Source organism: Mesoplodon mirus, assembly GCF_964341445.2.
Source record: "Mesoplodon mirus genome assembly, chromosome: 18".
Lineage (NCBI taxonomy): Eukaryota > Metazoa > Chordata > Mammalia > Artiodactyla > Ziphiidae > Mesoplodon > Mesoplodon mirus.
The window spans coordinates 4,631,200-4,654,778 of record NC_138994.1 but is presented as its reverse complement, the minus strand read 5'-3'; the positions used below and the strand labels follow the sequence as shown (position 1 = coordinate 4,654,778).

At 44.9% G+C, this 23,579-nt stretch overlaps 1 protein-coding gene across 1 annotated transcript; it reads right to left on the bottom strand.

The window, feature by feature from the left end:
* Positions 1 to 1,594: 1,594 nt before the first annotated feature.
* On the bottom strand, positions 1,595 to 22,436 carry CASC3 (CASC3 exon junction complex subunit). The gene is made up of 14 exons (XM_082604668.1): positions 22,165 to 22,436; positions 21,768 to 21,795; positions 21,383 to 21,420; positions 9,205 to 9,363; positions 8,964 to 9,115; positions 8,230 to 8,406; positions 7,377 to 8,062; positions 5,959 to 6,023; positions 5,546 to 5,660; positions 5,208 to 5,306; positions 4,754 to 4,968; positions 4,015 to 4,137; positions 3,779 to 3,842; positions 1,595 to 3,307 (listed from the first exon to the last, which is right to left on the bottom strand). Exons 1-13 carry the CDS (start codon positions 22,393 to 22,395, stop codon positions 3,819 to 3,821), a joined length of 2,112 nt encoding a protein of 703 aa, XP_082460794.1. The 5' UTR covers positions 22,396 to 22,436; the 3' UTR covers positions 1,595 to 3,307; positions 3,779 to 3,818.
* Positions 22,437 to 23,579: the final 1,143 nt, after the last annotated feature.

Here is a 23,579-nt window from a genome sequence, read left to right as displayed (position 1 = left end):
GAGGAAAACCAGCATCGAGTTATGGTCCTCCTAGAACAGCAGTCGTTCTCACCCCAATTGCACACTGTAATCCAGGGAACTTTTCAAAAATACTGTTCCCCAGGCCACACCTCAAATCAATTAAATCAGATCTCTGAGGTAGGGCCAAGGTTTATGGTATTTTTTTTAAAAGATCCCCAAGTGATTCATATAGCTAGGGTTGAAAATCACTGCCCTAGAGGGACAACCCAACCTAAGTGGGCTGCAGATGCTGGGAGACAACTTGGAGATTCTACGTCCTTGGCTCTTCCGAGTCTCCCACAAGGCCTGTGCGTCGACCTTGTGGGGAGGATTGTTGGCAGGGCATCTACACTCCATGAAGAAATAGAGGGAGAGAGGGTGGTATATTAACACCTGTGAGGAGACGGAGGCAAAAAACTGTGAGAGCCCAGCCCATGGACTTCTGGAAGGGGATAGGGCAGGGTTACCTAAGGCTGATCCGTCTGCCCCTTAACGCTCGCCTTCTTTCTGCCCACTGAGAGGCAGGCCGGGAGGGCAGAGAACCTGGGGGCTTTGCTGAGCTTGAGCTTCTTCTTGCTGGTTACCAGGGCAACAGAGAGAGCAACGGGCTCTAACTGCAGGACTGGAGAATCAAGAGGCAGGGGTGAGGGGGCAATATCATGCTCATTCCTCCTGCCAGCAACACACCCCCAAGGCTGGCTGGCATTCTTTGGATGACCCCAAGAGATCAGGCCCATAGTTACCCATCACTCTGCAGGGGAGAAGGTAAGTAAACTGACACGAATCAAAGAGGAATTAGGGCTGAGGGTCAGAAGAGTCCATGGCTCTCCGGCTGTGGCAGCAGAACCGAAGGGTACAGGAGGGGGTCCCAACTGTCATCTTGAGATGCACCACGATGCCCACGTCCCCAGTGTACAGACGTGAAGGCGTGTGGGACCCAAGGACAGACGCTGCCAGCTCCACACTGAATTCAACTGCTTCCCCACACCAGGGGTAGCCTCTGTAGTCAACTTCCACACCACCGAGGATCTGGAGGATCTGGAGGAGGAAATAGTCCACTCAAAGCTAGCTACCAAGAGGCCTAGGTAACTGGGAGCATGGGCCAGAGCTGGCCTTTCAATTGCCCCTCTTCTTTACTTGTACTGACGGGAGCCTCTCTCTTAGACTGTGGTCCTTGATACTTCAGTGCCAGCGCAAATTTTCCTTTTCAAGAGGACAGCTAGCTATTTGCATCTTCCCCTCATCCAAGATCTGGTACAGTTGTATTGACATGTGGGGCATCACCCTGGGAAACTTACTTGCCAAGCACAAAGGCAGGCATGAGGGTTACTAGCTGTTCGTGTAGGTAAAACATCTCACTAGTTTTTGTCCCTTGCACTTCCAATCTAAGAGACTGCATATCCTGGTGTCTATGTGGCAATGGGGTTAAGAAAATTAATAGGGAGTACAGTCACTTGTGGCCTCATAGGGGTCCTCACCTCTCTGGGCTTCCATTTCACCATTCTGAGTTGGCTCAAGCTGGGACTGTGACTCTAGGGGATCAGGGGGTCCCCTTCCCTCCCTCCCAAATCAAGACTCATGCAAAACACTGGCAAAGGAGCCAAGTTTACATGTCTAAATTTTATTTTCTCCAAGTCACAATGCCAATCACATATGTGCACCCTTTAAAACAGTAACAAACAAGAACAATATACATGGAGAAACTCTTGCAACAAAACACAGTGGACCAACACAGACAACTGTCACAGTGTCTTAAGGTCTGGGAATCTGGGCTGTGGCCCACTGGCTTGAGGAGACATCTTCAGGTTTAAGGCAAAGGGAACAGCCTACAAAAGGCACAACCATCAGCCACCCCTGAAACAATCTCTTAGTTGTTTCCTCCTTGGGGGTTACAGCTTGAGTGCCTCTTTCCCCTCCCACCCCTGTGACTCAGAGTGGTTAAGCCAGCTGCTGAAGAGAAGGAACAGAATTAGTGACATTACTTGGGGAGAGACACAGCTGCCACCTTCTCCCTCAGGTTCCGTAGAAGGACAGGGACAATGGCCAAGTTACCCCTGGCAGTCACAAGTGCTGCAGTAACAGGAATCTCTTCCAAAGAGGCGGCAGGGGAGCGGTTCAGCGCCATAGATAAGAAGGAAAGGAGGGAGGAGCCCTTGCCCTGAAAAGTGACCGGCTTCCTTAGGCTTTAGGCCCGGGTGTGGTGTCCTCTGTCTGCAAGGACAGGAGTAAAACTTAGGGAAAACAAGGTAGTAACATCTAAAACACTTGTAGCAGGAAAGACATGGAGAAGAGCAATTGCGAAGGACAGGGAAGACCGCTGGCTGGGTGATATCTGCCTCTAGAGAGATGCATTGGTCCACAGCAACTGGAAGGGGTGTGGTAGAAAGGATGTAAAGAAAAGCAGAGCCCTCTAATTCCACTTACCTCCAAGACTGAGCCCTGAGGACTGTGTGAATACACACCCCTAAGGTGCAAAGGGTCTCACTCCACCCTCCCTTTCTCACTAAAGCATCTAGTTTGCCATCTCTCTCCACTGTTGAGACTTTGCCCTTAGTAGAGAACTGAAGTCTACCAGAGTACATAGACTGATGGAGGCCCAGAATTCTAAAAACCAGAGTCAAGAAGAAGGACTCCTACCACACACTTTGAGATCTTCTCCACAACGGGACACTCTGTGCAGACAGCTATGTTTCCATAGGGTTAGAAGAGTTAAGAGAGTCCGAGTATACAATAACAAAGGCCAACCAAAAATGAAAGGCCAGCTCTTTGTAGACTTGGTGGGGGAAGACTGGCTGGTAAGGTCTCAATTATCTGGGATGCAGGGAAGAGCCAAAAGGGAACCCAGAGAAGCTAGCAAACCAGAGAATGAACTTGTTTCATTTAAAGGCAGAGAGAAGGGGGGGGGGGCGGATTTTAAAGGAATATTAATTTAAGAATAGCAAGCCAGGCTTTAAAAACGAACATCTTAGAACACACAACAGGATGGAGCTTCCCTGGGAGCAGCAGATGCTTGAATTTCCCAGGAGAAAGTGAAGGAGAGCAAACGCTGTGGGCTCCTAGATGTGGCCTCAGAAGCCTGGGCTGTCTGGATCTCTGCTCCTCTGAGCACAGCCAACTCAAAGAAAGACTGAAAACGGGAGGAAGTCCACTTGTTTCTCCCTTTCTCCAACAGAGCCTATATCCTCAGAGGAAGGCAGGGGTTCCCCCCATTCAGCTGCTTGCTGGTACGAACCATCCTATATCTTCGAAGCCCTCCTGGTAGTAGACAGCCGGTTGTTTTCTATCCTGGGTTCTCACCTCTGCTGTCCTGACAGGGGTGAGAAAAAGGGAAGAACCACCAAAGTGTTAGTGGACCTTTTGGGCATTTGTAAGCTACTTTCAAAACGCCACATTTCTAAATAATGTGTATTAAAGTAATGTCCCTAAAACAAGACAAAACAACAAAGCCCCCATGGTCTTTCTCCTCCACGACCTTTAGAATTGGCTCTGCTGTAACACCTCAAATTTAGATCTCCCCTTTCCTTAATAAGGAATGCCCTCCCGCATTTTTCCTTCCAGCTTCCCAAATGAAATGCCACCAAATTAACAGCGGTTTTTACTCAACCCTGCTCAGTGCATTCATAAAACAAAGAAACTGGCAAATTTCGGGACTCCTCTAAGCCTCCCTCTGAGATATCCCATGATTACAACTTAGAGCATTAATTAGGTGACTGTTAAGCAAGTAAGCATAAGCATTAGTTTTAAGAATGTTCTGAGTCATATTGAGTTGTACACTTACTTTTATACGATGTTAGATTTAAAATTTTCAGAAATTCATATTAACTGGAACCCCTGCTTACAACCTGAAATAAAGTTGGAATTTGTTATCAGGTCATTATTATTAAAAAAAGAGACCAATTTCCATAGAAACACACCCAGAAAAGGGGGGAAATCTGAAGAAAAGGAAAGCCCACTGAGGTCGGATGTGCCCTAAACATCCCTTGTTTAGAGCTCCTTCCCTAGGCGCTCTCATACCTCAGGTGGTGGGGGCTTGATGGTGACTGGCTGGGGAGTCCTCCGGGGTGGGGAGGGCTTTGGCTGCACCTGCTGCTGGGCGGGGTTATAGTAGGTCACTCCTCCATATACCTGCGATGGGGCCTTGGACCCCAATAAGCAAGGAGAAGAAAAAGGAATTAATTCATCCAAACAATGATAAACAGGAAACATGATTCAGGCACAAAAATAAGAGCATCGGGGAATTTATAATTTTTTAAATCTCTAAGCTGCCCCCCTTTAAAATAATTATTCATTTCTGCCTTAATATGTCCTAATATGGTTCTTACTTCTTCAAAGTACTACCCAGCTTTCTCTAATTCCTACCATCAGCTGACAAATCGAAGAGACTGAGCTCAGTGGTGACACTCCAGATAGCACATGGTGTCAACCTTCTGGGAGTTAAACAGTACAGGGAGGGGTAGGGCTGGTAAGTAGAATACAGCTTCATTATGCAGTTGAATAAATAGCAGACATGCCCACCTAAGACATACTAAAGCACTTGAATGAAACACCATTAAAGAAATGGAAGAGAATAAACAGATGATGGGCATCACATAAGCTGCATTTCTAGCTCCTGACCACCAAGAGGCGTCCTGACACCACATGCAAATCAGTGGCATTGAAATGTTCTCTCCAATTCCTTGAGCATTCTCCTCATACTATATTCCTCTCTGATTTAAAGGATGTGTACTTAGGAAAATCTCATTAGCCATCTCACCTGCGTGTTAGGATATAGATGAGGCGGTGGGGGGGGAGGCAGTGCCCCTGGAGCATAAGGGTAACTGGGATTACCAAAGTTCATGACGCCTGGAGCAGAAAAGTAGGTAGGAGCAAGCAACTGCTGAGGTGGTGGCTGTCCTGGAGCCATGGACACTGGTGGGGGATAGAGGCCTGGATTGGGCAGAGGCGCCGGTGTCTGGTGGGGATGTAAACCTGGACAAGAAGAAAACAAACATTGAAATAAAAGGTAACACCATTTCCATGGGATGGCCTGGCTGGACTGCTTAGGATGGAAGTCCTCAGGATGGACCCAAGAGGAGTTTGTTGCCCAAGCAGCCAAAGTGGCCAGCTTCATTAGCAAGCAGCACAGAGCTCAAGAGGATGGGGTTTGTGAAGCCCCCAACACATATCCTCACGTACTGGAAGCGTACAAGCAGAGGCGCAAAGCTTACCTGGGTGGGGAAGGTGCATTTCTGGCTGCACAATCACGCCCTGAGGAGGCAGTGGGGCAGGGCCGTCGCCATGGGTGTAGACTGGTCCCTGGAACTGCACTGCAAGATACCACAGTGGGACTCTCAGAAACCCTCACTCTTCACATCACACGGACAAGTCTCCTTGTCCCCCAAGCCCTTTGAAAAGATGTTCTCATTTCTATGTGAAAAAAACAGCAACCACAGAATGTTTGTTAACCACAAGGAGAGGTCAGAAGGGAAATTCAGGAGGCCGGTGGCTGGTCTTAGTTCACTTCACCCTGCCAAGAAAGATACTCCAACAATAAAAATAAACTCACATGGATCATAGTAATGTCCCTCCATGATACTGATGTGCACAGGAGGGGCAGGGGGCTCCGGCACAGGTCTTTGCCGTTGAGATGAGTAGCGTTTGGCTCGCCCACCCTGGACACCCTGAAATAAAGAAAGAGGTCTGAGCAAGAAGACTCCAAAAGGCTGACTCTCGTATCATGTCCCACCCTCCTTTAGGTACTGCAAAACACTTACTTGGTACATGGCAGTGTTAAAAAAAAGTATTTGCAAAAAGAATTGAAAAACCAATGAAAAGCATCAAGATCTAGACCCAAACCCTGTACCCTACATTTCGGGAGACCCAAATTAAAAGGGAAACATGCGAAAACTGACTTAGTTTAAACAGTGAACGAGCTGTGACATGCAACCCCCTACATGTGACCCTTTCCCCCTTCTGTACCAGTTCTTCCATCCGGTTAAACTGAGGTGGAGGTCCTGCTCCCATGTGAATGTGGTTGGGCATACCTGTAATACACCAAAAAAGTCACTGCTGCAGAGCAGACAGATGTGAATGGGACTCAAGATACCATCAAGAAAGTGACAGGCTGAAGAATCCCAACATGGGGAATGGCTTTCTTCCTTTAAGCTAACAAAATTCCTTTTAAACTATCTCTGCTTCCTGTCAACTCCAGCATTTGGAAATTTGCCCCCACTGCCTGCCACCTTAATATAGCAATAAAACCTCTGAACATGAAAAAAAAATTACTTCAGTAATGCAATTCAGAAAATGCAAGTTCAAAATTTTCCCATCAAGTATTTCCCTGCACAGAATCCCTGGGAGGTTAAAATTAGCATATTACATTATCAAACATATTGAAAAATCTCAGCCCTGAAGTCTCTGAGCAACAACTAGAGAGGGGAGGATGTTCTAAATCTACCTGATTATTCCTGGCCACAGAGGTCTGGGCTAGAAGTATAGGAAGAGATTCCCCTCTGGCTGAAGCTGACTCAGGACAAAAGGGAATGTTCTAGAGACTGTCTTCCAATGGTAATAAGGCATTGATTGGTAGGAGAGTGTACTCCTCTATCCAAAGATCAGCTCCAGGTCCAGTTTAGGCTACCCTGGTTTTCGGTGTTCAAAAATTACGCACACCAGATAAGAATGCAGAAACTGCCAGTCCAAATGAGGATTTCCAATCTTTGAGTTCGAATTAGATTTCAGAAACTAAGGAAAAGATCCTCTGATCTATCTGACTGGAGGAAGAAAACAAGGATGGGGGAGAGGGGTGGTAGATAGGTCCTAGTCACTAGCACTATGTTGTCCAACAGGATACCCACTAGCCACATGTGGTTATTTAAATTTCAATTAATTAAAATTAAAACTTCAGTTTCTCAGTCACTCCGGCCATATTCTAAGTATTCAAAAGCACCATCAGTACAGAAAGTTCTACTGGGCAGCCTGGCTCTAGAAGACTGAGGAAATTACAGAGGTTTTCCTTTCAAAAAGATTAGGAGATACTCATCCAAATTCAAATGCAGTTTCTGCCTTGAAACATTTAACCATTAGTTCACTTATTAGTTCAAATAATAAGAACACTGCCTTCTTCCACTTTTTCTACAGCGACTGGTAACGGATTCTGTACTCAGGAGCTCAGTATTGATGACTGTCAGTTAATAGTAAGCAAAGTAGTGGGTAGTCTTGTGCAATAGATAAAACTGCTCTGAGGTTTTTGAATGAATATACCTATGAATCCATCTGTTTCTTGCAGTTAATGAAGATATTGTCAGACACCACATCCCTGAGAGACATAAGTCCCATGCCCCTAAGTCCAATGATACAAAGGGGAAAAAGTGAGTCACTATCCCTAAGGTACCTACCCCGAAGCTCACGTGATTGCAGGAATGAAGGCTGCCCTGGGCTCCAATTCTGTTCTGTTATATTTAGTTGTGCCACGTCTTGTTCAAGTCCACCTGTAGTAGAATCCACTGGAGCCTCCCAGTTCCCAGTCTTAGCAGGCGGAGGCGGCGTAGTTTCTGGGACTGGAGGTGCTGGGGTGAGCCCTTCGGGTGGAGGGGGCACCTCCTCTGCAACCTTGACTGCATCTCCAGCTTTGACCCTGGTTCTTCTTGCCCGGGAATAGGATTTCTTCTCAATAGGCCTGTCAGGAGCTGGTGGTGCAGCGTCAGGAGCAGGATTTGCTATCTCTGGGGCTGCCTCTTCCTTCTCAGGACTGCCAAGCACTTGAGCATCTGCTTCTGGAGATGGATCCCTTACTGGAGTCTGCTCCAGGCGCCGTGACCGGTAACTAGTCTCATGTTTAACAGTCTCACCAGACCGGCCAGCATGCTGCCCACCAGCTTCTACAGGCCTAAAACCAGCACAACCTTCCTTGAAGCCTCCAGATCGAGAGTAATTCCTGGCAGCAGACATGCGGCCAGTACCTGCAGCATTCCTGTTGATAAATGTCCTTGGTGGTAAGGTGCCCCCAGGACCCTGGTGGCGATGGGACTTATTTGGCCGCTCCCCAATCCAGTTTGGATCTCTTTGTGGAGGACTCCCAAACCTGAACAAATGGAACAGAGAAATAACAAAAGGGACCACTAGAGACATAAACTGAGGGTCAGGGAGACTTCCCATATTCCTCACCCAATTACGGGCCAGAATAGCATTTTAAAAAGCAGAGATTTTCTCCTGTAAATATCAACAGCGTAGGCTCCAAAATTTCCTCACCTGGGTTTCCGGATTCTTCGGGGTTTGATGTCATCAGGATTGTGAGCTGAGCGGATGTCATAGCCATAAAGAGCAATGAGCTCCTGTCGGGACTTTGGAGCCTGTTCATCTTCCCGAAACTTGTCATGCTCCCAGCGACCCTCATCCTTCCACAGCTTTCGCTGACGTCCCTTGGGTCTGGTTGAAACCAGGGAAAAGTGTCTTAGGTTGGCAGATTCTGCCAAGTAAAGATGTTCATGAAATAAACAGGGTTGGGCAGGGAAACAGTAGGAGCTCAGGTATTCTCTCCATCTTCCCCGACAGGCTATACAAAACAGGCCTTCCAAAAGCAAGAGTGAATCACAGCACCTCAGGGCCTGCAGGGCTCAAATGTAACAGGAATAGAAATGAGGAGAGACTTCACTTCAAACTACCCAGCACTCTGGAAACATCTCTCTCCTATAAGGCCACCTATGCAAGTATTTCAAATCCCAGAGGTGTTGAGCCTCAGATTAAAGAAGGCAGTGGAAGTGTGGGTCTGGATCCCAGCTCCTCCACCAAGAGTTACTAAATATTCTAAGCCTTACTTTCCTCATTTGTACAAGAGGGATAATCACAGTACTTACCTTAAAATGCTGTGAACAGTAAATGAGATAATACAAGTAAAACACTCAGCAAAGTGCCTGGCATATATTTCAATAGTAAGCACTAAATACATACTAACATACTACAGAGCAGTAGCAAGTGGCTGTTACCTGACTTCCTCCTCCTGAGTCTGCCCTCGAAGATCGTGCTCAAAAAAGAGCCCTTTCCGGGGTATGTATGCTGGGTTCTTCCGATCTTCATCATCATCCAAATGCTTAGGGCCTTTTTTACCAACTTTGTTCTCCACAGGCTCTGTGCTCTCCTATCGGACAGATAAAGGACTCCTTACTCACTCCAAGGTTAAGAGCTCCTATTCCAGAACCCAAATGGAGGCCTTTGGTGGGTACTAACCTGTCCATCCCCACTTTGCCTCTCTCCAGTCACAGTGCCTTTGGTATCAGGCTTTTCTTCCCCCTTCTCGTCTTTTGCTGAAGAATTAGCAGCATCATTGGCTTCTGATTTCAGCTCCACTTTGGAGTTTTCCTCTTCACTGTACTCCCCTTCATCACCCTGAAAAAAGTTTCCCTGTCAGCTGTGGAGATAAGATCTGAATGGTGTATTTTAAAATTTTCCATTTTTAAAAAAATTTTCCATTCTTTAGGAAAACATTTTCTAACGAATTAAAAGCAAACACATCAATATTCTTACTAAAATTTCTAGAGAACAGAAACATTGTTAAAAAAATTAAAAGCACATTAAAAAAATATATATATACAGGGAATTCCCCAGCGGTCCAGTGGTTAGGACTCCATGCTCATGCTTTCACTGCCAAGGGCCTGGGTTCAATCCCTGGTCAGGGAACTGAGATCCCACAAGCCGTGCAGTGTGGCCAAAATATATATATGTTTATATAGTTTCCTGTAAGTTTTCCAGCAGCAGCCTCTTTCATTCATTAAGCTTATTGTGATAATCATTTCATGATGTCAAATCATTATGCTGTACACCTTCAACTTACACAGTGCTATATGTCAAATTATACCTTAATAAAGCTGGGAGAAAAAAAAACAAAAATAAAAAACAGTGGCAGCCTCTGGGGAAGAAACCCAGGGGATATGGATGGGAGGCTTTAAGTGTCTAGCATACAGAAGGAGCTTTATCTTTGTTGATAATTTCTCTCCCTCTCAATGAATCGTCTCTTAAACATGCAGTGCCTAAGAACTACACTCTAACTCAAGTTGTTAATTCTCTCATCTCAAAATGGCTTAGAACAGAGATTCCCAACCTTTTAGATTATGTGAACCCCTGTTTAGGATCTAAAATTTTCATGGATCCCCGTGAGACAATAGGTCAGTATAGTATCCACAAGTTGAGAAAACACGTAATGACAAACAACTGCTATACATTCAATAATACTTTTAAATACATTTATAATTTACTAATTAATATATATATCAATAATAGTAGTACATAAAGGTGGGAGATGTCGATTTGGTCTACAGATGAGAACACAGCTAATGAATTTGCAACCCTTTATAATAACTCCATGATTTCCCAAGGCACTATTACTCTCAAGTTGGGAAATAGCGGCTTACATTTTTTATGTATATGATATAAATACTAAATTTTCTGTAGCATGAGAGCCCCTTAGCCAACAACTCTGTCCAGAATGATAAAATTATAAAATTATGACTTGGAAAACTTTAGAAGAACTTGTACAATCACTGCACCTGAGAAATGAAAAAAATTAAAGCCCAAATGGTCTCTCTCCTCTCCACTTTCTTCCCTCTCTTAGCACAGCAAGACTGGATAATCCAATCAATTATAGTTCAATTAAAACAACAAACAAACAGGGGCCTCCCTGGTGGCGCAGTGGTTGAGAGTCCGCCTGCAGATGCAGGGGACACGGGTTCGTGCCCCGGTCCGGGAAGATCCCACGTGCCTAGGAGCAGCTGAGCCCGTGAGCCATGGCCGCTGAGCCTGTGCATCCGGAGCACAGCGGGAGAGGCTGCAACAGTGAGAGGCCCGCGTACCGCAAAAAATAAACAAACAAACAAAACAACCGGATAATCCTGCTTGTGACATAGAAGTGTTAGGTCTGCCCATACAAAGAAGGGTACCTTAGGGCATCCTTTAAATAGGGGCCACTAGAAAGGGTTAGGCAATAGAGGTGTAGCTAGTTCTATGTAGGGAAAGGGAGCAGCTAAGGCTCCTGCTAAGGGGGCTGGCTTTAGACTAAAGTTACTCTCATATCCTTGTCATTCCAAGATTTGGACCTAAGGAGGCAGGGCTATAGGCCAGGGGAGGTAGGTTTAGAGACCTATGAGGACACAAAGAAATGGATTCAAGGGAAGGTGGTTTAGTCCCCACTGCTGGGTTAACATGTAAGGGTACCAATATACCTCCGCCCCCCTGGTAGATTCGTGAACACTGGTCTCTTATTCTCCTACTGGGTCTGACACTCAACCTGTACCAGACCCTCTCCTGACTCCAGGTCCAGGATGGCCTCAGGAATCTGATCAAAGATACTCACTGAGATTCCTGACAAAACAAGAAGCTCTCAAGCTGTAAGTTTTTGACCTTTTTTCAAATAGGGCTGAGATTGCCTGACTGGCCCAGACAAGTCAATTAATTCCCCTTCCCCTTTATTCCCTGCTCAGCATCAGGGCGTTTCAGCCTCGAAGTGTTTTGGGTTAGGAGTCCCAGAAAGGTGACACTGCTATGAAAACAGAGAGTTCAGGGAGACTGCTTCACCACGCCCACACTATGAGAACCATGCCTTTACCTACAGCTTGTTAACAACCAAGTACCCTTGATTCTTTCCATTTCCCCTCAATCACAAGAAGTTTTCTCTCCTCTTGAGTTGGGAACAGGCGGGTGGTAATCATTCAGTTCTTTCCTTGGTCCTATGTTCCCTGCAGGTTCTGTAGCAGAAATTGCAAGAATCTTGCTTGGGGGACCTCCCTGGTGGTCCAGTGGCTAAGACTCCGCATTCCCAATGCAGGGGGCCCAGGTTCGAGTCCTGGTCAGGGAGCTAAATCCCACATGCCACAACTAAGACCTGGCGCAGCAAATAAATAAATATTTTAAACATAACAATAATAATAATAAAGATTTCATCTTAAAAAAAAAAAAGTCTTCCTTGGTGTGTATGTGACCTTAATTCACTACTCCCCCCCGCCCCAACACTGACTGAATTCAAACACCTTAAAATAGTATCAGCATGATTAATGAGAGAACTTTGTTTTACGCTCTATCCCCTCTTAGTCTGTGGTGGAATGTCAAATGAGGCAACTCTTTTATTCCAAATGAGAAACTAATTTTGTTTCCAGGGCAGGACAGAAAGATACAAATAGCACAGTGCTGAGGAGACTCCAAATTAGCATCAAAGTCTGGTGTAATGGAAGCCAAGGTGCTACCCTAGAGTTAAGCTTCTTCAGCTACGGGCTGACATCAAAACCCTTTCCCCTACTGCTGACTCTCCCATTCAGTGAACACCCTTCCCAACCCTAAAGCCTAGCTCTCCACTGAAGCAACTGCTCCCCTGGCAGAATTCTCATGCAAAGGTTTTAGCTCATTTTTCCATTCCCCACATATTTCAGAGTAAGAGGTCGACCTGGTATCTTCCTCATTCTCAATGTCTCTTCCAGATCTAACTCATCTGCCTCATTTAAAATATTTTTTAATTTTTATTGTTTTTAATTTATTACTTATTGAAGAATAGTTGAATTATAATGTGCTAATTACTGCTGTACAGCAAAGTGACTCAGTTATACATATATAAACATTCTTTTTCCTATTGTTTTCCATTATGGTTTATCACAGGATACTGAATATAGTTCCCTGTGCTATACAGTAAGATCTTGTTGTTTATCCATTCTATATACACCAGTCTGTATGTGCTAACCCCAACTCCACCTCATTTTAAACTGCTGCTTCTCTGAGGCTCCTATCACCTAGCTATACCCTGCTTCTCGAAAGTTCGGATTACACCACTTCACTTTTATGAAAAACCTACAGTAGCACTTATTTTCACAAACTGAAAGAAACTTGAAGATAATTTTTGTTTTAAGAAAAAAGGCAAAAGTGAAAATTGTACTCAGTGTTTTGCAGCGAGCTGTCATATTGGCAGCTCCACACCCCAAGCAGAAATAGTGGCACCACCAAGCTCCTGCCCCGGGAACTACACTCAGCCTCTCAGCATCAAGCTACCACAGCTTTGAACTGTGTCTGTGAGCATCCGTGCTTTATGTAGATTTATTCTGTGCACCCCTTGGCAAGATGTGTCCTAAGGTAATTGCTTCTTTGCTTTAAGCCATTTCAGCTTACAGGGACGCTCTATCAGACCAAGGGGGAAACCTGTACCTCTATGCCTCTGCCTGGGTCCACCTTGTCATTAATTTGAAGACTGTGGCAAGGAGCTCACAGTTTTCACCTCCACTTTGGTCATCCACTTCCATGTACACACTTCAGACCAGTCTTACCTGGAACTGCTATATACATTTTTTTTTAAGTAAACTTGATCTACTTTTAAAAATCTTAAATTTAAACACCCCAGACTTTGATCAAAACTGCCACATGGGGGACTTCCTTGGTGGCGCAGTGGTTAAGCATCTGCCTGCCAATGCAGGGGGCTCGGGTTCGAGCCCTGGTCCGGGAAGATCCCACGTGCCCTGGAGCAACTAAGCCCGTGTGCCACAACTACTGAGCCTGCACTCTAGAGCCCGCGAGCCACAACTACTGAAGCCCGTGCGCCTAGAGCCCGTGCTCCGCAACAAGAGAAGCCACCACAATGAGAAGCCCGCGCACCGCAACGAAGAGTAGCCCGCGCTCGCCACAACTAGAGAAAGCCCGTGGGCAGCAACAAACACCCAACGCAGCCAAAAATACATATATAAATAAATAAATTTATTGAAAAAAAAAAGCCACATGGAAAAGAATGAAGTTAGACTCTTACCTAACCCCTTATACAAAAATTAATTCAAAATGGATCAAAGACCTAAAATATAAGAGTCAAAACTATTAAGTTCTTAGAAGAAAACATGACTTTGCATTTGGCATGGATTCAGCAAAAGCTTCTTTGATATGACACCAAACACACAAGCAACAAAAGAAAAAACAGATATATTGGACTTCATCAACATTGAAACCTTATATCATCAAGAAAGTGAAAAGACAACACACAGAATGGGAAAAAGTATTTGTAAATCATGTATCTGATAAGAAACATATCTAGAATATATAAAGAACTCTTACAACTCAATGATAAAAGAAAACCCAATTAAAAAAAGGACAAGGGGGCTTCCCTGGTGGCGCAGTGGTTGAGAGTCCGCCTGCCGATGCAGGGGACATGGGTTCGTGCCCCAGTCTGGGAAGATCCCACATGCCGTGGAGCAGCTGGGCCCGTGAGCCATGGCCGCTGAGCCTGTGCGTCTGGAGCCTGTGCTCCGCAACGGGAGAGGCCACAGCAGTGAGAGGCCCACATACCGAAAAAAAAATAAAAATAAAAAAATAAAAAAAAATAAAAAATAAAAAATAAAAAAAGGACAAGGTATCTGAATAGCCACTTCTTCTAGGAAGATACACGAATAGCCAATAAACACAAGAAAAAATGCTCAACATCATTACTCATCAGGGAAATACAAATCAAAATGAGATACCATTTCATACTTAACTAGGATGGCTGGAAGCAAAAAATCAAGACAATAATAAGTGCTGTTGAGAATGTGGAGAAACTGGAATTCCCATACATTGCTACTGAGAATGTAAAATGGTGCAGCTGCTTTGGAAAACAGTTTGACAATTCCTCAAACAATTAAACAGTTACCACATGACTCAGCAACTCCATTCCTAGGTACAGAACCAAGAGATATGAAAACATACAACCACACAAAAACTTGTACACTAATGTTTACAGCAGTATTATTCATAACAAAAAAACAGAAACTCAAGGGGCCATCAACGGATGAATGGATAAACAAAATGTGGTATATCCATACAATGTAGTATTATTCAGCCATAAAAAGGAATGAAGTACAGGGGACTTCCCTGGTGGTCCAGTGGTAAAGAATCAGCCTTCCAATGTAGGGGACATGGGTTTGATCCCTGGTCAGGGAACTAAGATCCCACATACCACAGGGCAACTAAGCCGGCGCGCCTCAACAAGAGTGTCTGCGTGCCACAAACTACGGAGCCCACATGCCACAACTAGAGAGAAAATCTGCACACCACAACTAGAGAGAAGCCCGCACACTGCAAAGAAAAATCCCACACGCCTCAATGGAGACCCTGCATGCCGCAACTAACAGCCAACGCAGCCAAAAAAAAAAAAAAAAAAAAGGAATGAAGTACTGATACATGCTACAACTTGGATGAAAACCTTGGAAACATTATGCTAAGTGAAAGAAGCCAGTCATATTATATTATGTTGCCATATAATATGATTCCATTCATATAGAAGGCCAGAATAGGGAAATCTCTAGACACAGAAAGTATATTTGTGGTTGTTTAGGGCTGGAGCGAATGAGGATGCAGGAACTGTGGGGGGCAAGTGACAGCTAAAGGGTACAGAATTTCTTTTTTTTTTTTTTAAGATTTTTTTGATGTGGACCTTTTTTTTTTTTAAATTTATTTATTTTTTGGCTGCGTTGGGTCTTTGTTGCTGCACGCGGCTTTCTCTGTGGCGAGCAAGGGCTACTCTTCATTACAGTGCGTGGGCTTCTCACTGTGGTAGCTTCTCTTGGTCAGCACAGGCTCTAGGTGCGTGGGCTTCAGTAGCTGAGGCGCGCAGGCTCAGTAGTTGTGGCTCGCGGGCTCTAGAGCGCAGGCTCAGTAGTTGTGGCACACGGGCTTAGCTGCTCCGTCGCATGTGGGATCTTCCCGGACCAGGGATCAAACCCATGTCCCCTGCATTGGTAGACAGATTCTTAACCACTGCACTATCAGGGAAGTCCCCAGAATTTCCTTTTGAAGTGATGAAAATGTTCTGAAACTGACTGTGGTAATGGTCACACATAACTGTACATACTAAAAACTACAGAACTGTACACTTTAAAGGGGTAAGTTGAATGGCACATAAATTATATTTCAATAAAGCTGTTAAAAAAAAATACCCTGTTATTCCTGTTCTTCCCCAGTCACTCCTTTACTCTCTAGTCTCCAATTTCTTAAGTCATCCACTCCCCTTGACATTTCTACCTTTTCCCTACCAATCAGTCCTTTCCCACATTCACTTTCCTCTCTCAACTCTGTGACCCCTTCATTTCAATCACTACTAGTAATTCCCTCAAGTCCCCTACTCCCATGTGCCCAAGACTGGATCAACTAACTGTCTGCTTTTTCTAAGCTTACAACCAGACTTCTGATCATCACTAAAGGGAGTTAAAAAAAAAAAAAAAATCATACAACTTCACCCATCAGTGCCACCTCCAACCTCAACTACTCAAACTTCCTTTAGTCTCACAATTCCTACACTGCCCTTCCACCAACCACCATTCTTTACGTTTTTCCTTCTATTTCACAAGGAAAACAAAACAAAGGGCACACCAGCTTCCTCCCCATATACCTTTCCTTCCCACTTCTCTATAATTACAATGGAAGATGTTTTTCTTGTCTGTTTCCTATTTCTTCTCATGTACTCAGTCAAGGACACCAATAGATGCATTACCTATCCCCTCCCTTTTCGCCCCCTTTCTACTGATTTCTTCAACCTTTAGCCATACTTTATTCTCCAACTTAAAAGATAACACCGAACCCTCTCTTGACGTTACAGCCTTCTTTCTGGCTACCAGCTCTCTAGCCTCCCCTTCGCAGGCTAATTTCTTTAAAACATTTTCTTGGAGGATTCTGGGAAAATGGCAGAAGCGCAGTGTTTGATCTCTTCAAATCTCCACATGAAATGGGAGCAAGATCAAAGCCCTCTGGATAACATTTACCACAGAACTAGGTTACAAGCTATCCCCCAGGACCCCAAATATAAGCACGTAAGAGCAAAGCATCAACAGCCACAAGGCCTGCATCAGATTGGTATCAGTGCTGGAAAAAGCAGAGAGCACTAAATGGACCTGAAAACAGGAGAACCCTGAACTAGTCAATAGGTAGTCAATAGAAAGCAAAACTGAGAATAACAGTTGAAACCAGAAGGGGTTTTACTGTGTCCAATAGAATGTGTGTTTAAGGGTCCTGCAGTAAGAAGGTCTGAAAGGGTTAGAGGAGTCTAACCCTTCTGAAATCTTAAAACCAATCTGGCTGCCAGGGCTCCCCTCTAGGAGAGCAACACACTGAAGATAAAACTGTTGAGAAGGGCTTCCCTGGTGGCGCAGTGATTGAGAGTCTGCCTGCCGACGCAGGGGAAACGGGTTCGTGCCCCGGTCCGGGAAGATCCCACATGCCACGGAGCGGCTGGGCCCGTGAGCCATGGCCGCTGAGCCTGCGCGTCCGGAGCCTGTGCTCCGCAACGGGAGAGGCCACAACAATGAGAGGCCCGCGTACCTCAAAAAACAAACAAACAAACAAACAAAAAACTGTTGAGAAGAGAATCAAATTCAGTAGAAGAGGGATAAAAGGAATGAAGGAAAGAGAAGGTCCAAAACAAGTTAGAGAAGGGAACAAAAGCAGAAAATCTCAGAAAGCAAGCCATCATATTTTTTTTTTAACACTACAGAAAAACAACTGAAGAGGGAGCTCTACGAAGTTAGAAAAAGTTACTCTGAGCCGTACTTCCTTCGAAAAGATCAGGAAAACTAATTTTTAAAATCAACAAAGGAAAAATACAGAGATCAAATCCCACATAAACTTGCTATGAGGAAAAAAAATAAGTAGAATAGCATTCCTACAATGAAAGCACGCCAAAAAGACATGCATATCATATCAAAATTGTAACTTCTATTTCAAAATGAGCAAAAAAGACATTAATATAAGGCATGAAAGAACATCAGTCAGAACTAGAAAAATCCAAAAATGAAATGAAAGAACTCATTCATTCAAAGGAAGATATTAGAAATTTAAAAAAAAATTCATTTCAAATGCAAAGTCTAAAATTAGAAGGAACACAAACAAGCGTGGATGAACACAACAATAATGCCTTATGAGAAATTAAAAGTGAAAAGGAAGAAAATATTTAAAAATCAACAGAAAATGAAGAAACAGATATAAAGGATTTCAGAGAAAGGGTCAGACACTGAAGACAGGAAAAGAATATTGGGATAGAAGTTCCATGACATACTGTAGAGCACATCTCATACCTATGAACACTGATCCAGAATGACCAACTCCAGGACAAATTCTAATAAATTTATTGGACCTTAAAGAAAATATACTGGGAATATCTAGACAAAAATAGCAAGTGACTTATAAGGGAAAGAAAATCAGGTGTTCATCAGTCAGTCCGGTGCAAGATAAAAGCTTTGGGTCACACTGGTATTTTTCCAAGGATATCATGGAAAGACAATTTGCAAGAAATACAAAGGACAAAGAGAGCATGCTCAGTTGTACTATGAATGACCATCAAAATCTTTTCAATGGATACACTGTAAAGAAAAGAAAGGGATGAAAAACTCAACTGTAGACTAAGAGATAGATCAAAATTTAAGAAATAGGCAAGACTAAAGTGTAGCATCTAGGTATATACAGTTAGTAATCAACAAGAAATTCAAGCAAGTAACAGATTACAATGAAAGGCAAGATATCAAGTCTACTTCTCTAATCTAGACAAGTGCTGTCCAACAGATCTTTCTGGGATGATGGAACTGTTTTTATCTATGCACACGTGGCTACTGAGTACTTAAAATGTAGCTACTGCAACTGAGGAGCTGATCTTTTAAGTTTAATTAATTTAAATAGCCACATTTGGCTGGTGACTACCCTATCTGACAGAACAGAACTACACCTCTCTCTTACATTTCAGACAATATATACTAGATATTGCCACATCAAAGTCCCACATGTTCCTCAATCTCAAAACATCCAAAACTTAACCCAACACTGTCCTTCCTGAAATCTCCTCCCGCTGTGGTCCGTTTCTTAGTGAATAACACCATTCATCAACCTGGGCATCCCTTTGACTCCTCCTTAATTCAGGCTCCACATTCCATCCATCAAGAAGTTCTGTTAGTACCACCGACATCTCTCTCAAATCTGTGTCTTGCCAGTGCCACGGCCATGCCCCTTCTTGAGGGCACCATCATGCTCCTTGGACTATCCTAATCATCTTTTAACACCTCTGTCTCCAGTCTTGCCTCATCCACAGTTCATCCTCCACACTTAAGCCTCCAACAGCCTTTCTTTCTTTGCTGTTAGAGTAACATCCAAACTCATTTATACACAGAATGGTAAACTCCTATAAAGTCACAATCACCAAACCTCACTGAACACTCCATACTGCCTGGCAGTCCTTCTGATGTTTCTGTTCTCTAGTGACTACTGCAAACATTCCTCACTCCAAAACCTCTGATCTCCTTTTTACTCTTTGCAGATAACTTTACCATTGACTTCAAAGAAAATAAATCATCTCATCAATCACCACATTCTGTCAATCCATAGCCTAAATAACTCTCAGTGCTGTCCACTTCTGTTTTCACTGCCACCACTCCACTCCATGCCACACTTACTGCTTTCCTAAACTTCCACAGTAGCTTTCTTAACTAGCTTTTCTGTCTCTAATCTTGCTCCCTTCAGATCAACTCTCCCCACTGCACACAAAATAATGGTTATAAAAATAATAATTCTAAAATATTACTGTGACTCAACCTGGGATCTTGTTAACATACAAATGTCTGAGTCTTCCCCCCCTCTGCAAGATTGTTTCAGTAGGATTTTTTCATGTAGGTGTTCCCTGGATCTGAGAAACACTGCTTTAAAATTTAAGTCTAATTCATAACCCGTATCACACTCCTGTTTAAAACCCTGGTACACTTTTTTACTTCCTTAGAATAAAATCCAAATAGTTTTCAACCTGGCTTATAAAGTACTTTAAAATTTGGACTGAGATTCATCCTCACCATCAGTCGTACTAAACCTTTCATATCCTCCAACTCACCACGCAGTCCATCCCTTCTAGACCTTCTTTCCACACTGTTCCCTCTGCTTAGAAAATTCTACCTGGCTAACTCCTACTCACCCTTCAGGTCTCTATTTGAACATTCGCTCCTGTAAACATTTCCAAACACCCTAAACCCAGTTAGTTGTCCCTGCTGTGTGCTCCCAAAGCACACTATGCTTCCAATACCATGGCATTTACCAAACATTACTGTAATTACTTAGTTAACCGTCTATATTTTCCCCCTCTGACCTGGAATGTACTGCGAAGTTCCATGAGGGCAGAACCATGCCTGTCTTTTATTCCAGTGCCTAGTACAGCTCCTGGCACTGAGCAGGCACTTAATAAAGAGAAGGCACAAGTAATCCCTGCATGATCTGGCCCCTACTCACTAATATGCCCTTATTTCTTGTATCCATCCTGTCCCAACAATGTTCCAGCCACACCAAACTACTTGCAAGTTTCCAAATATTTAATCTTCTCTCCTGTCTCTGGGCTTTTGTAGCGGTTGTTCCCTCTGCCTAGAACATGGCTTGCCTGGCTAACTCCAATTCATTCTCCTCTGACTGCCTAAGACGGACTCAGTACCCGGCCATTAACACCCTACTTAACCCCATTCCCTAGCAGTTGTCACCAAGTCCTATGATTGCCTCAACGTTTGTCTGACTTCCTTACTAAGTTGTAAGGTTCCTAAAGATAGGAACTTTGTTGTATCTGTTGCATCTCCAGGGCTTAATGGAAAGTCTAATATGTAGCAGCAGTTCTATAAAATTTATAGAATGAACCTTTGATCCACAATCCAATTCCTCCTCATATCTCAGGGCTCTGTTCAACAACTCCAGGAAACAAATAGCCATTCTGATGGCGTCTCTAGTAGTTTAGCCAATCAAAACAAGTAAGTTCACAAACGTTTGGCTTAGGGAAACTTTCTGCTAAAGACAGAAAACCTCATCCATAAACTGAGAAATGGGGACTTCCCTGGTGGTCCAGTGGCTAAGACTCTGTGCTCCCAATGCAGGGGACCCGGGTTCAATCCCTGATCGGGGAACTAGATCCTACATGCCGCAACTAAGAGTTCACATGCCGCAACTAAATGAATAAATAAATATCAAAAAAAAAAAAAAGAAAACTAGCATAAACTGAGAAATGTTTCTGACACAAACCACTCAGAATCCTACCCTTTTAAGGTCTTCAGATATACTCAGAAAAAATATCCAACTGGCTGGCTTCACTACCTAGGCATCATGAAATGGAGTGTCGAACGACCTGTAAAGGGCTTCAGAGTGTTCTCATTCTCTTATTTCGAACCTTATTTCCTTTAGACAGGGTGAAAAGCCAGCTATGAACAGTGTAACACACGTGGCCTGAAGAGGCTTACACCAAGCTTCCCTCCCTATAACTGAACAAGACCCTTTCTAACAGTTTTCAGAAGCACAAGTGAAGACTGCACAAGAGGCGTAACAAGTAGGTGATGGTCCTTTCGAACCACAGGTGTGTACAGTTTTTAAAACACACTTTCCAACCTTCACCGTAGGAAAAAGAAACGATCCCACTCACTTCTGAGTTTTCTGCACTTTCATAATCCGAGAGAACAGCTGAAAGAAAACAGAAACATGGAAAGAACAACAATTCAACACAAATCCTTGTAAGTACCTCTCCTGACTGCCTGTTGCGGATCAAGCGAAAGCTCTCATTGAATTCCGACTTCAAGCTATGAGGAAGATACAACTGCAGTCCCCATATACAGATTGAAAACAGGTTCCAAGAGTGACTTTGACTTTCCCAAGATCATACTGCTAAAACGGATGCTTTTAAGCTCTACGCTACAAAGAGCCACTTTGTGGCACCCTCCCCCAAATCCTTACAGTCTGAGAGGATGTCAGCTGCTGGAAGGAGCTGACCCGAGTTTATGGGCAAACGACTCTGTCAGGGTGCTACTCACCATCCCCCTCGATGCCATCTTCACTCTCCTGAAGGAAAGGAAAAGACATGGGTTAGTTCTGTGATTTCCAGAGGGTGAGAGCTGAAAACTGGGCACAAAATGGTTGGAAAGGGGGACGAGGAAAGGTACGTCTTTCACAAGCAGCCTCCGAGGGAGGTCCCGTCTATTCACCTCCAGTCCCGATTTCTGAATAAACATCCACTTCCCATCCGCAGCAGCTCTGCCCTCCCCCCACAAACCGCTCCTCCTCGCTTGGGGCTCCGGAGGCAAACCGCACTGGGATGGCTCTCTTCTCGAACACGTTACGCCTCAGCATCTACCGTCAGCTCCCAGCCTCCCATCTTCACCTACACCCCGCCCGCCCGCCCGCCGGCCCGCCCCGCCCGCGCGCACTCACACACTCCGACTCCTCAGCGCTCTTGGCGCCCCCGCTCTCCACCCGCCGCAGATGAAGGGCCCCGGCTCGGCCTCCGCGCTGGGAAAGCAGAGAGCCACTGCCGCCGCCTCCAGCGCTACCGCCACAGCTCCCGCCGCCCCGCGCCGGGGAACCGCCGCTGTCTGAGCCGGAAGCACCAGATTCTTCGTCCTCGGTGTCCTGCGAAGCGCGCTGCCGCCGCCGGTCCGCCATCTTACGGAAAACGGCCGCCGCCGGCCAGCTCCTGACGTACCCCGCCCGTCGCAGGGGCTGCCGGGAGGCTCGAGACCTGGTCCCAGCATGCTTCACTTGCGGCGCTGGTCGCCCGGCTCTTCAGGGGGAGGGGCTGGGGGCGGGGCTGGCGGGCTGCGGCAAGTTTGCCGGCGAGCGGGATTGCGTAAGCCGGTGACGCGAGGGGGCGCGGCGCGGCCCCTGACTTCCTCCGGTAGGGCACCGGGCAAGGGGGGAGTTGCGCTCGGGCAGCCTCCTTCGGCTCCACGCCCGGCCATCTTGGGCTTTCCGAGTGGATATCGGTGACCTGTCACAGCTTCACTGCGGCATTGGAGTTGTTTCATGATTTTCTTTTTCGTTTCTACCTCCGTTTGAAGCAGATCGTTTGATTGAATTCGTTTGCTTGGTAAAATCACGAATCAAGGGAAACCTCTGAAGCCGTTGTGCTGCATCAGATTTGTTACACCAGCCCGTTTTAAGCTAAAGGGCGGAGGAGAAACCAGTTGTCCGTAGTGAAGCCCGAGGATTTAGTGTTGCCGCACTACAGTGTCTTCCCTGTATTCTTAGTTACTCTTCCCTCTTCACGTGTCTTCCCACCCCAGCCATCACCCCTCCCAAAGTGCAGGCTGGTACGATGGTAATCTTACCAAGATTTTAGAACCGATTTAAAAAAAGATGATCCTAGGAGCGGGCATTTGGTTCAATCTCCTGACATGATTTCCTTCTTGTTAAGGGCATGCCAGACGGGTAGATGAGGGAATGCTGAGATTTTGGCAGCACATTTTTCAGCAATGAAAAAAATCGGTATATTTGTTTTGTACCATAATAAAAACATGTAAGAAGCGCAAGCTATTAGTGCACCTACGCAAGTACACATTTTAATAATACACACCGGAGAAAGGTCACTGTCATAGCACAGGATTCTGCCCCGTGTAACGCTTTTACAAATGCTATGGTTAAGGATACTAACGTTTATCAAATTTACAGACAATATGAAACTAGAAGGTATTCTGAATGCCCTCAGAGATATAATCAGGATCTAAACAGGTCTCAACTGGTTAAACAAGTGGTCAGATGTGACAACTTGTAAATACAGCTCCGGAAACCAACTGCCCGAGTTCAAAATGGACGATGTGTGATCTAATAAGTGTTAACAGAAAGAGGAA

Coding starts and splice junctions, on each gene's coding strand:
- CASC3 (XM_082604668.1), bottom strand. CDS start 22,395: ATGGCGGACCGGCGGCGGCAGCGCGCTTCGCAGGACACCGAGGACGAA. Junction 21,421..21,767: donor AGATGGCATCGAGGGGGATG/GTGAGTAGCACC, acceptor GTTTTCTTTCAG/CTGTTCTCTCGGATTATGAA. Junction 6,024..7,376: donor GCAATCACGTGAGCTTCGGG/GTAGGTACCTTA, acceptor GGTGTATTACAG/GTATGCCCAACCACATTCAC.